Genomic DNA, 12,190 nt, shown 5'->3' with positions numbered 1-12,190 from the left:
CAGTATGAAATAAGAAGAGATGACTTCAAAAAAGCTTTTAATACTTTTCTCAAAAAGAAAAGACAATAGCCACAAGCACCGCAAAACAGTCCAATATAGGCTGAAACAAACTAAAGAGCTACTAAAAGGTCAGGATTATGTATATTTTACATACTAAAATACTCCCATACCTCTTTAATTTGTCGAAGCAATGCACTTTTGCTAGCTACTTCTTGTTTCTCTTGGTCTGGTGATAAACGTAAGTATTCTCTGGACCTATGTGGTTTAAGGGTCATCTTTGTACACAGTCTTTCCTGAAGACTATCAAATAATACATTCAAAGTTCGAGGTAGAATGCCAATATTTTCTTCTGTGCCTATGAAAAGAATTTTTGTTTTATACTCTCTTAGCAAAAAACATTCTTGAACTACCAAGGCTCCTTTTATACCACTAACAGGCAAGAGTAAAAAGCTGAGACAAAAGTGAGAGAAGTTGAAGGATTACTCGGTTCCATCATTTTGGTCTTCACTGTATAATTGACATTTTATCAACTATTATTCTGATGGAAAACCTGAAATTTTACACTCAGATCAGCCTTTAAGATTGGCTATCATTCATTATCACAAAGTATAAAAGTAAAATAAAATATAAAGTGTTTCCCTGGTTATCCATGCTTAATTCCCTATGTCACATCAATCCTTTTTCTAAGGTTTTTTTTTTTTAATTAATTAATTTATTTATTTTTGGCTGCGTCGAGTCTTCGTTGCTGCACACGGGCTTTCTCTAGTTGCAACAAGCGGGGGCTACTCTTCGTTGTGGTGCGTGGGCTTCTCATTGCAGTGGCTTCTCTTGCTGCAGAGCATGGGCTCTAGGTGCGTGGGCTTCCATAGTTGTGGCACACAGGCTCAGTAGTTGTGGCTCACGGGCTCTAGAGCGCAGCCTCAGTAGTTGTGGCGCACAGGCTTAGCTGCTTCGTGGCATGTGGGATCTTCCCAGACCAGGGCTTGAACCCATGTCCCCTGCATTGGCAGGCGGATTCTTAACCACTGCACCACCAGGGAAGCCCCCTTCTGAGTTTTTATCATCATGTAATTCTCTACATATGGGTAAAGTAGTCAATCTGAATTAAAAGCCATTGGCAATCTGAATTAAAAGCCATTGGCAATACACATTCAATATGCTATTATATTAAAAATGGAGCAAATGTGCTAGGCAATGGAAACAGAACTATAAGAAGTATTATGAAAATGAGTACATTATTAGTGTCTCTTTTTTCCTTTCTAGCAAAAATAAAACTATTTACCTTGAAATGTATAAGTTTTTCCTGAATTGGTTAGCCCATAAGTAAAAATCAGCCGACTTTGTCCTTTCAAGAGGTCTTTAACTGGCTGTAGAATGCAACCCTGGAAGAATTCCTTCTGTGTAGTTTCTGGGCCAAAAACCTAAACAAGCATTTTTTAAAAAAAATCTTTTTAGAATGTTCAAGTTAATATTCACAATGAGTTCTACCCTTTCATGTTTTTAATATTTAAAAGATTTGTCCTACAAGATTCATTCTTAAAATAGTTGCCATATCCCCAATTCCCACAAATACACCTGCTAGTTTAACTACTTTCAAAAAGCTTTCAAGATAGAAATCTGACCCAACGAATAACTTTTTTTTTTTTTGGCTGTGTTGGATCTTCGTTTCTATGCAAGGGTTTTCTCTAATTGTGGCAAGCGGGGGCCACTCTTCATCGCAGTGCGCGGGCCTTTCACTGTCGCTTCCTCTCTTGTCGCGGAGCACAGGCTCCAGACACGCAGGCTCAGTAGTTGTAGCTCACGGGCCCAGCTGCTCCGCGGCATGTGGGATCCTCCCAGACCAGGGCTCGAACCCGTGTCCCCTAGCATTGGCAGGCAGATTCTCAACCACTGCGCCACCAGGGAAGCCCCCAACCAATAACTTTTCATCTAGATTTTGAAAAGGATACTTCCCTCCACCAAAAACAGATTGCAAGAACTCTACAAAGATTTTCTCACTTCCAATTATATATTTACACACCTGAAATTTGAGTCCTACCATTGAGAAAAAAATACCAGTACCTAAGATCTAAGTTTCATAAGCACAAGATGTATATAGTTCATTTTATACAATTAGGTAGCAATTTAGCCTAAGCCAAGTTTCTTTTCCTGAAAAGAAAAATCTTCCATTTCACATGGGTACCTACCTTGGAAAAACTGAATGTCTGTGCCATCTGCCCAGAGCTTTTCTCACTTAATCGACCAAGGATACTTTGAGGATCCTTCAGCACAATGGTCTGTGAATCTAGAATATACACACAGCCCTAGAACACAAATAAATAAATAAATACTAACAATAAGTAAATTAAAACAATGGTATTTTGCCCATTTAATGGAAGTAAAACATATTAAATTCAACACAAACCTCAGACTCATGTTCTTTTTCTGACTGTGTCAATGGTCTTACTCGAAGACAAACCTGGAGGTAATCTTTGGATTCCAAACTGTTTGCCTTAAAAGGAGAAAATATTTTAAAAATAAAAAATATGGCTTTTCAGAGAACATCTTTCTTTAAAGTAGCTGATTGCTATAAAACAATCTGAGATTATACAAAACCTCTAAGCAAACAGTGACTCTTCTGTTTTTAACCACTTTATATGTTTAAAGAAAAACAAATATACCACAAAAGACTCAATTTCCTCTGCCTTCTATATTTATACTTGAAGTTTACAATATGCTTCTTTGCCATAAGAGCCTAACCTTTAAAACCAATACAAATAACAAGGCTCTAAATCACTAAAACACAGAAGTGTAGAATAAATCACAAGTAACCAGAATAGTCTATTAACCCAAATGCTCAATTGCATCACGCACTTAGAATTTTTTTTGCTGTATGGCATTCTCTTTACTGCTTCCTTTGAGGAAGAAAGGAGCTTAGTTCATTTTTTAAAAAATAATTTAAAATAAATGTTTTAATTTTTTTAAAAAAAAGGAAACAATGACTTGAAAAACACAACTCACCAAACAAGACAAAAGAAGTAGACGATTTGAATAACCCTATATCTATTAAAGAAATTAAATTTACATTCAAACAAAATAATCCAACAAAAAAACTCCAAACCCTGGTAATTCATTGGTAAATTCTCTCAAACATTTAAGGATATTTTAGACAAACTCTTTAAGAAATTAAAGACAAACTCTTTAAGAAAATAAAGGAAGAGAGAACACTTTTCAACGAATTTTGAGTTTGCCATAACCTGGTCACCACAATCTGACAAAGATATCCTCAGAAAAAATTTACAAAACAATATCTCTAATTAAGATAGAGGCATGGGCTTCCCTGGTGGTGCGGTGGTTGAGAGTCTGCCTGCCGAAGCAGGGGACACGGGTTCGTGCCCCGGTCCGGGAGGATCCCACGTGCCGCGGAGCGGCTGGGCCCGTGAGCCATGGCCGCTGAGCCTGCGCGTCCGGAGCCTGTGCTCCGCAACGGGAGAGGCCACAGCAGTGAGAGGCCTGCATACCGCAAAAATTTTTTTTAAAAAGTAGAGGCAAAAGGTTCTCCAAAGTTGTTGTACCATCTTCTATTCCTACAAGCAATGGATGAACATTCTAGTTGCTCTGCATGCTCACCAATGGGTGGTGTGGCCATTCTTCTTCATTATAGCCATTCTAGTGGGTGTGAGGGTGGCATCTGATTGTGGTTTTAATTTTTGCCTTTCCCTTTTGACTAATGATGTTGAGCACTTTTTCAGGTGCATATTGACCCTACGAATATCTTCTTTTGTGAAGTATCTGTTCAAATCTTTTGTCCATTTTTATTAGATTGTTTGTTTTCTTATTATTAACGTGTAATTGTTTTAAATATATTCTGGATAAAAGTTCTCTGTCAGAACAAAAAAGAGGCAAAAATCCCCTAACAAAAATATTAGCTAATATGTAAAACAAGATAGTACATCTTAACAAAAAATGGTTTATCCCAGAAAAGCAAGGTCAATTTAGCATTCAAAAATCAATTAGGGTACTTAAAAACATTAAAAGAATGAGAAGAAACTTATCTCTAATAGATGCAAAAAAAGTGCATTTGAATGATGACTTGAATTTGATATATGAATTCAACATCCATTCATAATAAGAATTCTTAGCAAACTGGAATAGAAGGGAACTTCCTTAGCCTGATAAAGAGCATTTATAAGAAACCTATAGTTAACATCATACTTAATGATGAAAGACTGAATCAAAGATGAGTAGCAAGATGAGTAACAACCCAGGGATTTCTGTTCTCACTTCTATTCAACACGATACTAGAGGTTCTAGAGGTTTTAGCCAATGTAATCAGGTGAAAGGAGGTGGGGGAAGAGGAGGAAGGGGGGGAGGGGGGAGAAGAGGAAGAAGGAAAGAGGGAAAGGACACGTCCTTCAAGAGGAGGAAGGGGGGGAAGAGGAGGAAGGGGGGGGAGAGAGAGAAAGGGAAGAGGAGGAAAAGGAAAAAAAAGGAAAAGCATCCAGAATGGGAAGGTAGAAATAAAATCATCTTTATTCACAGACAACATGAACATCTACATACAAAAATCTGACATCTTCAAAAAAGTTACAAGAGCTATTAAATGAGTTTAGCAACGTAGCATAATAGGAGATCAAAATGCAAAAATCAATTGTTTTTCTACATGCTGGGAAGAAATAGAAGTTGATTTTAAAGAGCAATTCCATTTAGGATAACCTCAAAAATTATGAACTACTTAGAGAAAAATCTTACAAAAGATATGAAACACCTATATACTGAAAACTAAAAAACAGTGCTCAGAGAAAGTAAAGGAGACCAAAATAAATGGAGATACACCTTGTTCATTATTTGGTAGACTCAATGTTGTTAATATGTCAATTCTTCCAAAACTGATCTACAGATTCAATGGAATTGCAATCAAAACCACAGGAGGGGGCCTCCCTGGTGGCGCAGTGGTTGAGAGTCCGCCTGCCAATGCAGGGGATACGGGTTTGTGCCCCGGTCTGGGAGGATCCCGCGTGCCACGGAGCGGCTGGGCCCGTGGGCCATGGCCGCTGAGCTTGCGCGTCCGGCAACGGGAGAGGCCACGACGGTGAGAGGCCCACATATGGCAAAAAAAAAAAAAAAAAAAAAAAACCACAGGAGGCTTTTTTTTTTTTGGTAGAAACTTAAAAGCTCATTTAAAAACTCACAGAGAAATACAAAGTACCTAGGACAGTCAAAACAACTCTGAGAAAGAAGAAATTTAGTAGGCTAACACTACCACCTGATTTCAACACTTATTTTAAAGCTACAGTAATCAAAACAGTGGGGTATTGGCAGCCAGACAAAAAGATCAATGAAACAGAATACATAGAGTATTCAAAAATAAACCTCCACATACAAGGGCATTTAATTTATGACAAAGTTGCAAAGGAAATACAGTACAGAAAGGATAGTTTTTTCAACGAATTGTGCTAGAACAACTGGATATCTATATGCAATAAAAAAATAGGAATTTGAATATATACCTCACATTATACAAAAAATTGATTCCAAATAGATCATAGACCTAAATATAAAATTAAAACTGTAAAACTTCTGAAAGAAAACACAGAAGAAAATCTTTGTGGCCTTGAGTTAGGTAAAGATTTCTTAGATACACCACAAACAGCACAATATGTAACAGAACAAACTGGTAAAATGGACTTCATCAAAATTAAAAACTTCTCTTCCAAAAACACTTAAGGGATGAAAAGACAAGCCATAGAGGAAATGTTTGCAAAGGACATATCTGACAGACAGATGTATCTGGAAAACATAAAGAACACTTAAGATTCAATAAGAAAACAATCCAATTTTATTTAATGGGCAAAAGATTTAAATTGACATTTCTCCAAAGATATACAAAAGGCAAATAACCACATGAAAACATATTCAACATCTTTAGACATTAGGTAAATGCAGGTATCAATTTGATACCTATACACACCTATTAGAGTGACTAAAAATAAAAAGACGACCCGTAATAGCCAGCATAAAATTGAAAGAATAAAGTTGGAGGACCGACAATACCCAACTTCAAGACATATTATAAAGCTACAGTAATCAAGATAGTGTAGCACTGGCAAAAGAACAGAAGCAATGGAACAGAAGAGAGCCTAGGAATAGATCCACATGAATATAGACAACTGATGTTTGACAAAGAAGCAAAGGCAATACAATGGAGCAGACAGTTTCTTCAACAAATGGTGCTGGAACACCTGGACATCCATATGCAAAAAAATTAACCTAGACATAGACTTTACACCCTTCACAAAAATAACAAAATATCTGGATGACCTTGGCTTTGGCAATGACTTTTGCGATTCAATGCCAAAGAAATGATCTATGAAAGGAATAATTGATAAGTTGGGCTTCGTTAAAATTAAAGTTTTCTGCTTTGTGAAAGACATAGTCAAGAGAATGAAAAGACTGGGAGAAAATATGTGCAAAAATATATATCAAATAAAGGACTATTACCAAAATATACAAAGAACTCTTAAAATTCAACAATAAGAACACAAACTGATTAAAATGGGCCAAAGACCTTACCAGACACCTTACCAAATAAGATATACAGAGGACAAATAGCATATAAAAAGATGTTCCACACTGTATGTCATCAGGAAAATGCAAATTAAAAAGAGATATCACTACACACCTATCAGAATGGCCAAAATCTGAACACTGACAACACCAAATGCTGTTGAGGATATGGATCAACAAGAACTCTCATTCACTGCTGGTGGGAATGCAAAATGTTACACCCATTTTGGAAGATAGTTTGGCAATTTCTTACAAAATTAAACATATTAGTACCATACACTCCAGCAATCACGTTCCTTGGTACTTAACCAAAGGAACTGAAAACTAAACATCCACACAAAATCTGCACGTGAATGCTCATAACAACTTTATTCACAGTTCCCAAAACGTGGAAGCAACCAAGATGCCCTTCAATAGGTGAATGATAGGGAGGGTGGGAGGGAGGGAGACAAAGAGGGAAGAGATATGGGAACATATATATATGTATAACTGACTCACTCTGTTATAAAGCAGAAACTAACACACCATTGTAAAGCAATTATACCCCAATAAAGATGTGAAAAAAAAAAATTAAAAAAAAAAAAATAGGTGAATGAATGACCACATGAAAACACATTCAACATCTTTAGACATTAGGTAAATGCAAATATCTATCTGATACCAATATATAAAAATATCCATGCAATGGATACAGTACATCCATACAATGGAATATAGTTTAGTAATAAAGCAAATGAACCATCAAGCCATGACAAGACATGGAGGATGCCATGACAAGACGTTAGATGCCTATTGCTAACTGAAAGAAGCCAATCTGAAATAGCTACTGTATAATCCCAGCTATATGATACTCTGGAAAAGGCAACAATTTGGAGACAGTTAAAAGATCAGTGGTTACTGGGGGTGGGGGAGAGACAAACAGGTGAAACACATGAATTTTAGGGCAGTGAAAATACACTGTATGATACCATAATGATGGCTATCTGTCATCATGTTTGTTCAAACCTACAGAATGTACACCACCAAGAATGAACCACAATGTAACTATATAGCAAGGACTCTGGGTGATTATCATGTGTCAGGGTAGATTCATCAGTTGTAACAAATGCACCACTTTGGTAGGAGATGTTAATAATAAGGGAAGCTACATGGGGGTAGAGGGTATATGGAAAATCACTGTATCTTCTGCTCATTTTTGCTGTAAACATAAAACTGCTCTAAAAAATAGTCTGTTTAAAAACAAATAAATAAATAAATAGATTGACGACACCAAGTGTTGGTGAAGATGTGGAGAAACTCAACTCTCCTACACTGCTGCTGAGAATATAAAATGCTATTATCACTTGGGAAAAGTTTGGTAGTTTCTTAAAAATGATCCAGCCATTCCAATCCTAGGTATTTATCCAAGGGGAGAAAAATAAAGGAAATACACGTCCATATAAAGATTTGTACACAAAAGTTCCTAGAAGCTTTGTAATAGCCAGAAACTATAAACACAAATGTCCCTCAGCAAGTGAACGGATAAATGGATAAATGAATTGTGGCATATCTAAACAATGGACAATAAAAAGGAATTACCTATTGATACATACAACATGCATAAAACTCAAAATAATTATGCTTAGTAAGAAAAGAGTACATACTTTATGATTACATTTACATAAAGCTCTAGAAGTACAAACTAATGTTTGATCAGCCGTTACCTGGAGGTGTGATGGGAGGGAGGGACTACAAGGAGGCACAAAGAAACTTTTAGGAGTAATGGAAATATTCACTATCTTGACTGTAGTGACAGTCTCACAAGCATATGCATTATGTCAAAACTTGTCAAAGACTATACTTCAAATATGTACAGTTTACTGTATTTTAATTTTACTTCAATAAAGCTGTTAAAAATATAATTTGCAATAGCATCAAATGCCATGAAATGCTTAAGAATATATTTAACAAAAGATATTGAAGGCCCCTACACTGGCCTTCAACAAAAGAAGTATAAAACATTGCTAAAACCTTAAAGACCTAAATAAATTGAGAAATATACCACAATCATGAATTAAAACTCTCCAATATTATTAAAATATCAATTCTCTCCAAATTGATTCATAGATTCAATGCAATCCCAGTCAAAAATCCCAGTAGGCTGTTTTGTTGAAACTGGTAAGTCAATTCTAAAATTTATGAATATATTTACAAAGAACCTAGAAAACGCAAAATATTCCTAAAAAAGAAAAGCAAATTTAGAGAATTCATACTACCTGATTTCATGTATTATTATAAACCTACAAAAATAGACAGTGAAGTATAGGCATAAGGATAAGCAAATAGGTCAATGAAAGAGAATAATCCAGAAATAGATCCACACATAGATACCCAGCCATTTGATTATCAATAAAGACACCAAAACAATTTAATGGGGAAAAGAAAGTCTTTTCAACACATAATGTTAAAGTAACTAGATAAATGGAGGCTAAAAAAAAACAAAATCAACCAACCAATCAACCTGGATCCCTACATCAACTATACATAAAAACTAATTCAAGATGGATAACAAATATAACCATTAAAACAAAAGCTCTAACCATTTCTAGAAGAAAATGTTTTAAAAAACCTTCACCACCTTGGGCAAAGATTTCTTAGGACTTACAAAAGAAATCACCGTAAAAGAAAAAGAAGTTAAATTAGACTCCTTTAAAATTAAAAACCTCTATTAATCAAGACACTATTGATCTGATAAAGGATATGTATCTACAATACATGAAGAACTCTCACAAATCAGTAATAAGACAAACAACCTAATTTTTTTAAGTAGGGAAATTATTTGAAAAGACATTTTACAAGAGAAGGTATAGGAATAGCCAAGAAATACTTGAAAAAGTGCTCATTTCGGGAAATGCAGACTAGAACCACAACAAGGTACTACTACACACTCATAAAATTACCAAGTGTTGGCAAAGAGGTGGAAGAACTGGAACCTGCATACATTGCTGGTGCTGGTAGAGTCGCTTTGGAAAACAGTTTCGGTTTCCTTATGAAGTTAAATATGCACTTACCATGTGACCCACAATTACTCCTAAGTATCGACCCAAGAGAAATGAAAACATAAGTTCACAGAGAGGCTTGCACATAAACATTCAGAGAAGCATTATTTATAACAGCCCCAAAATGGAAATCACTCATATGTCCATCAAACTGTAAATGGATATGTGGCATATCTGCACAATGAACTACTATTCAGCAATAAAAAGTAACAAACTACTGACACATGATGCGTGATGGATCTCAAAAACAACATGCTAAGTAGGGATCAGCAAATTTTCTGTGTGTAAAGAAAAAACACTTAATATTTTAGGCTCTACAGGCTCTACAGACTGTCACAACTACTCAACTCTGCCACTCTGTTGCGAAAGCAGACCTAGAAAATAAGTAAACCAATGAATATGACTTGTGATATTTGAATTTCATATAATTTTTATGTCATCCACAAACATGATTTTTCTTTTGATTTTTTTTCTTCAACCATTTAAAAATATAAAAACCATTCTTAGCTTGTAAGCAATACAAAAACAGGAAATACAAAACCAGGCCATTATTTACCAACCCTTGTATTATGTGAAGGAAAGCACACACAAAAGTCTAGTAATGTATAATTCCATTTATATACCAAGAGGCATTTAACCCTTCCTCTCTTCTTTATCCATGATTAAATGAGCTAAAGTAAAAGAGCCTAGCACATGATGGGTATTAAATAATTATTATCATTTTATCTATGTTCCCTACTCCTCTTTCCCCCTCCATCTTTCTTTATAAAATGGGTTAGTCCATCTGCCTAAGGCATCGAAATTAATAATCTAATCTGTAATAAATAGAATATAAATGGATTGAAAGTAAATGTATAAGAAAAAGTCTATAAACACAGCAAACATAGTGACAGTAGGTAGGGTAGTAGAAAGACTTATTTCTTAAACACTACTAAGTTAATTTTTTTTTAAGCTGCATTATTTTTTAAACTAAGCCCTGCAATTCCTAGGGGCATAGTGGACTATTTTACATTTCTGAGGGAACCACAGCAGTACTTGACACATGTTGAACACCACGAACTATTAGCTTGAAGAAGTTCAGTTTCAACCTTAGATCACACTGTTTCTTTTGATGATGTCATATCTTAGTGAAGCTGGATTTTCCAGTGGTGGTTGTGATAAAAAGCAAGTACGACCCCAAAACAATGAAGAACAGGAAATGCAGGTGGCAGTGTCTAATTTGATTCCAAAGCTTGAGAAGTTGTGCAGCACCCCAAATGAATACATTGCCCATTAGTAAGTAACCATGGTTATTGAAAACTAATATTTAAAAATTTCATAAGTTATTTTTTTTCTCAAATGGCTACTAGGTCAGGGCATAAATAGTCATTAAGATGTCTGCACCTACTATGTGAAAAGGAACTGTTATGTAGTTAGGGCACCATGAAAAAACTGCTGAGATAGAAGTTTGCCTTAAACCTACAAAGTTTGGAAAGCTCTGCTCTAGTTGTAGCTGTCCACGTGTGTGTGTGTGTGTGTGTGTGTGTGTGTGTGTGTGCCCATTTGCTCTCAATCATGATAATCAACATAATACTTTTCTTGTACTTACCTCAGTGCTTGAAGCAACTAAGGAAAATTCACGAGACAGGTCAAGCTTAATGCCATCAAAATTTATTTCCGAAGGCCTCACAACTGGGTCAGCACTGAAAACATAAGATGGTCTAGGCACCCCATCTTGATTTACATTAGATTCCATTCTGCAAGAATAACAGTAACTTCCTTAGATAACTTTAATAAATCAGCATATAAGCTACCCACAGTTTATAAAGTCTGTGAGTCCAGCCCACCACTTCTTGCCATGTAGCTACATTTCCAAAAGGAAAACATTAGACTATTTCATCTATAACATGATGACCCATGGAAAGGACAAAAGACAATTATTTACAGATTTTAAATCAAATAATACTGGATACCAGCCTACCACTACTACTCATGTGCTGCAACCTATGGGTAGATTCAGCCAAAGAGATTTCATGAGTAAAGGTAACCCGTAAAGTAAGAGAGTATAAAACACTCAGACTCTGCCTGAAATCCTCTCAGAAATCAAACAGTAAGGGCGAAGTAAATTATAACCTTGTTATAACCTTGTGTTATTTTAGTTATTTAGTGTCTTCTGAAGAATGTTACTTACAGACCTTGTAATGTTTTAGCAATTAGGAGTGAGTAATCTGGACAATTACTTTCAATTCTTCCAAATAATGCAAGTAAAAAGTGAAATAACGTATGTGAACATATTCAAAACAGTACCTGATATATCACAGGTCTTAAAAATTAAGGCGAACATGGAATAATGCATCAGTAAACTATTACAACTAAATTAAACATCAAGTCACTAAATTTAAAGGCAAACTTAGGGGTAACCTTCACTGATAAAATATTAACATTAAAATATTTACTGAGAATCTACTAGGTGAACAATACCAGGGAGAAATGGAGAGAGCACTCTATTCTTTGAATATTATGAAATATTCAGAACAGTGCCCACTAGAGTTCCTAGTTCAAGAAGGTAGTTAGTAATGGGCAACCATGGGGGTTAAATAAATGAGCCAAAGATGGCCCCTGTACAC

At 35.6% G+C, this 12,190-nt stretch overlaps 1 protein-coding gene across 1 annotated transcript in view; it reads right to left on the bottom strand.

Moving 5' to 3' along the window:
* KIF20B (kinesin family member 20B) overlaps positions 1–11,319 on the bottom strand; it is a 71,594-nt gene extending 60,275 nt beyond the window's left edge. Inside the window, 5 exon segments of the mRNA XM_007458150.1 lie at positions 171–355; positions 1,283–1,421; positions 2,187–2,303; positions 2,405–2,491; positions 11,173–11,319. Of these exon segments, the coding sequence (XP_007458212.1) occupies positions 171–355; positions 1,283–1,421; positions 2,187–2,303; positions 2,405–2,491; positions 11,173–11,319 (675 nt within the window).
* Positions 11,320–12,190: the final 871 nt, after the last annotated feature.

The sequence above is a fragment of the Lipotes vexillifer genome, unplaced genomic scaffold, assembly GCF_000442215.2.
Source record: "Lipotes vexillifer unplaced genomic scaffold, Lipotes_vexillifer_v1.1 scaffold191, whole genome shotgun sequence".
Classification (NCBI taxonomy): domain Eukaryota; kingdom Metazoa; phylum Chordata; class Mammalia; order Artiodactyla; family Lipotidae; genus Lipotes; species Lipotes vexillifer.
Note: the sequence above shows the minus strand (reverse complement) of the source record. Positions and strands in the feature narration are given on the sequence as shown.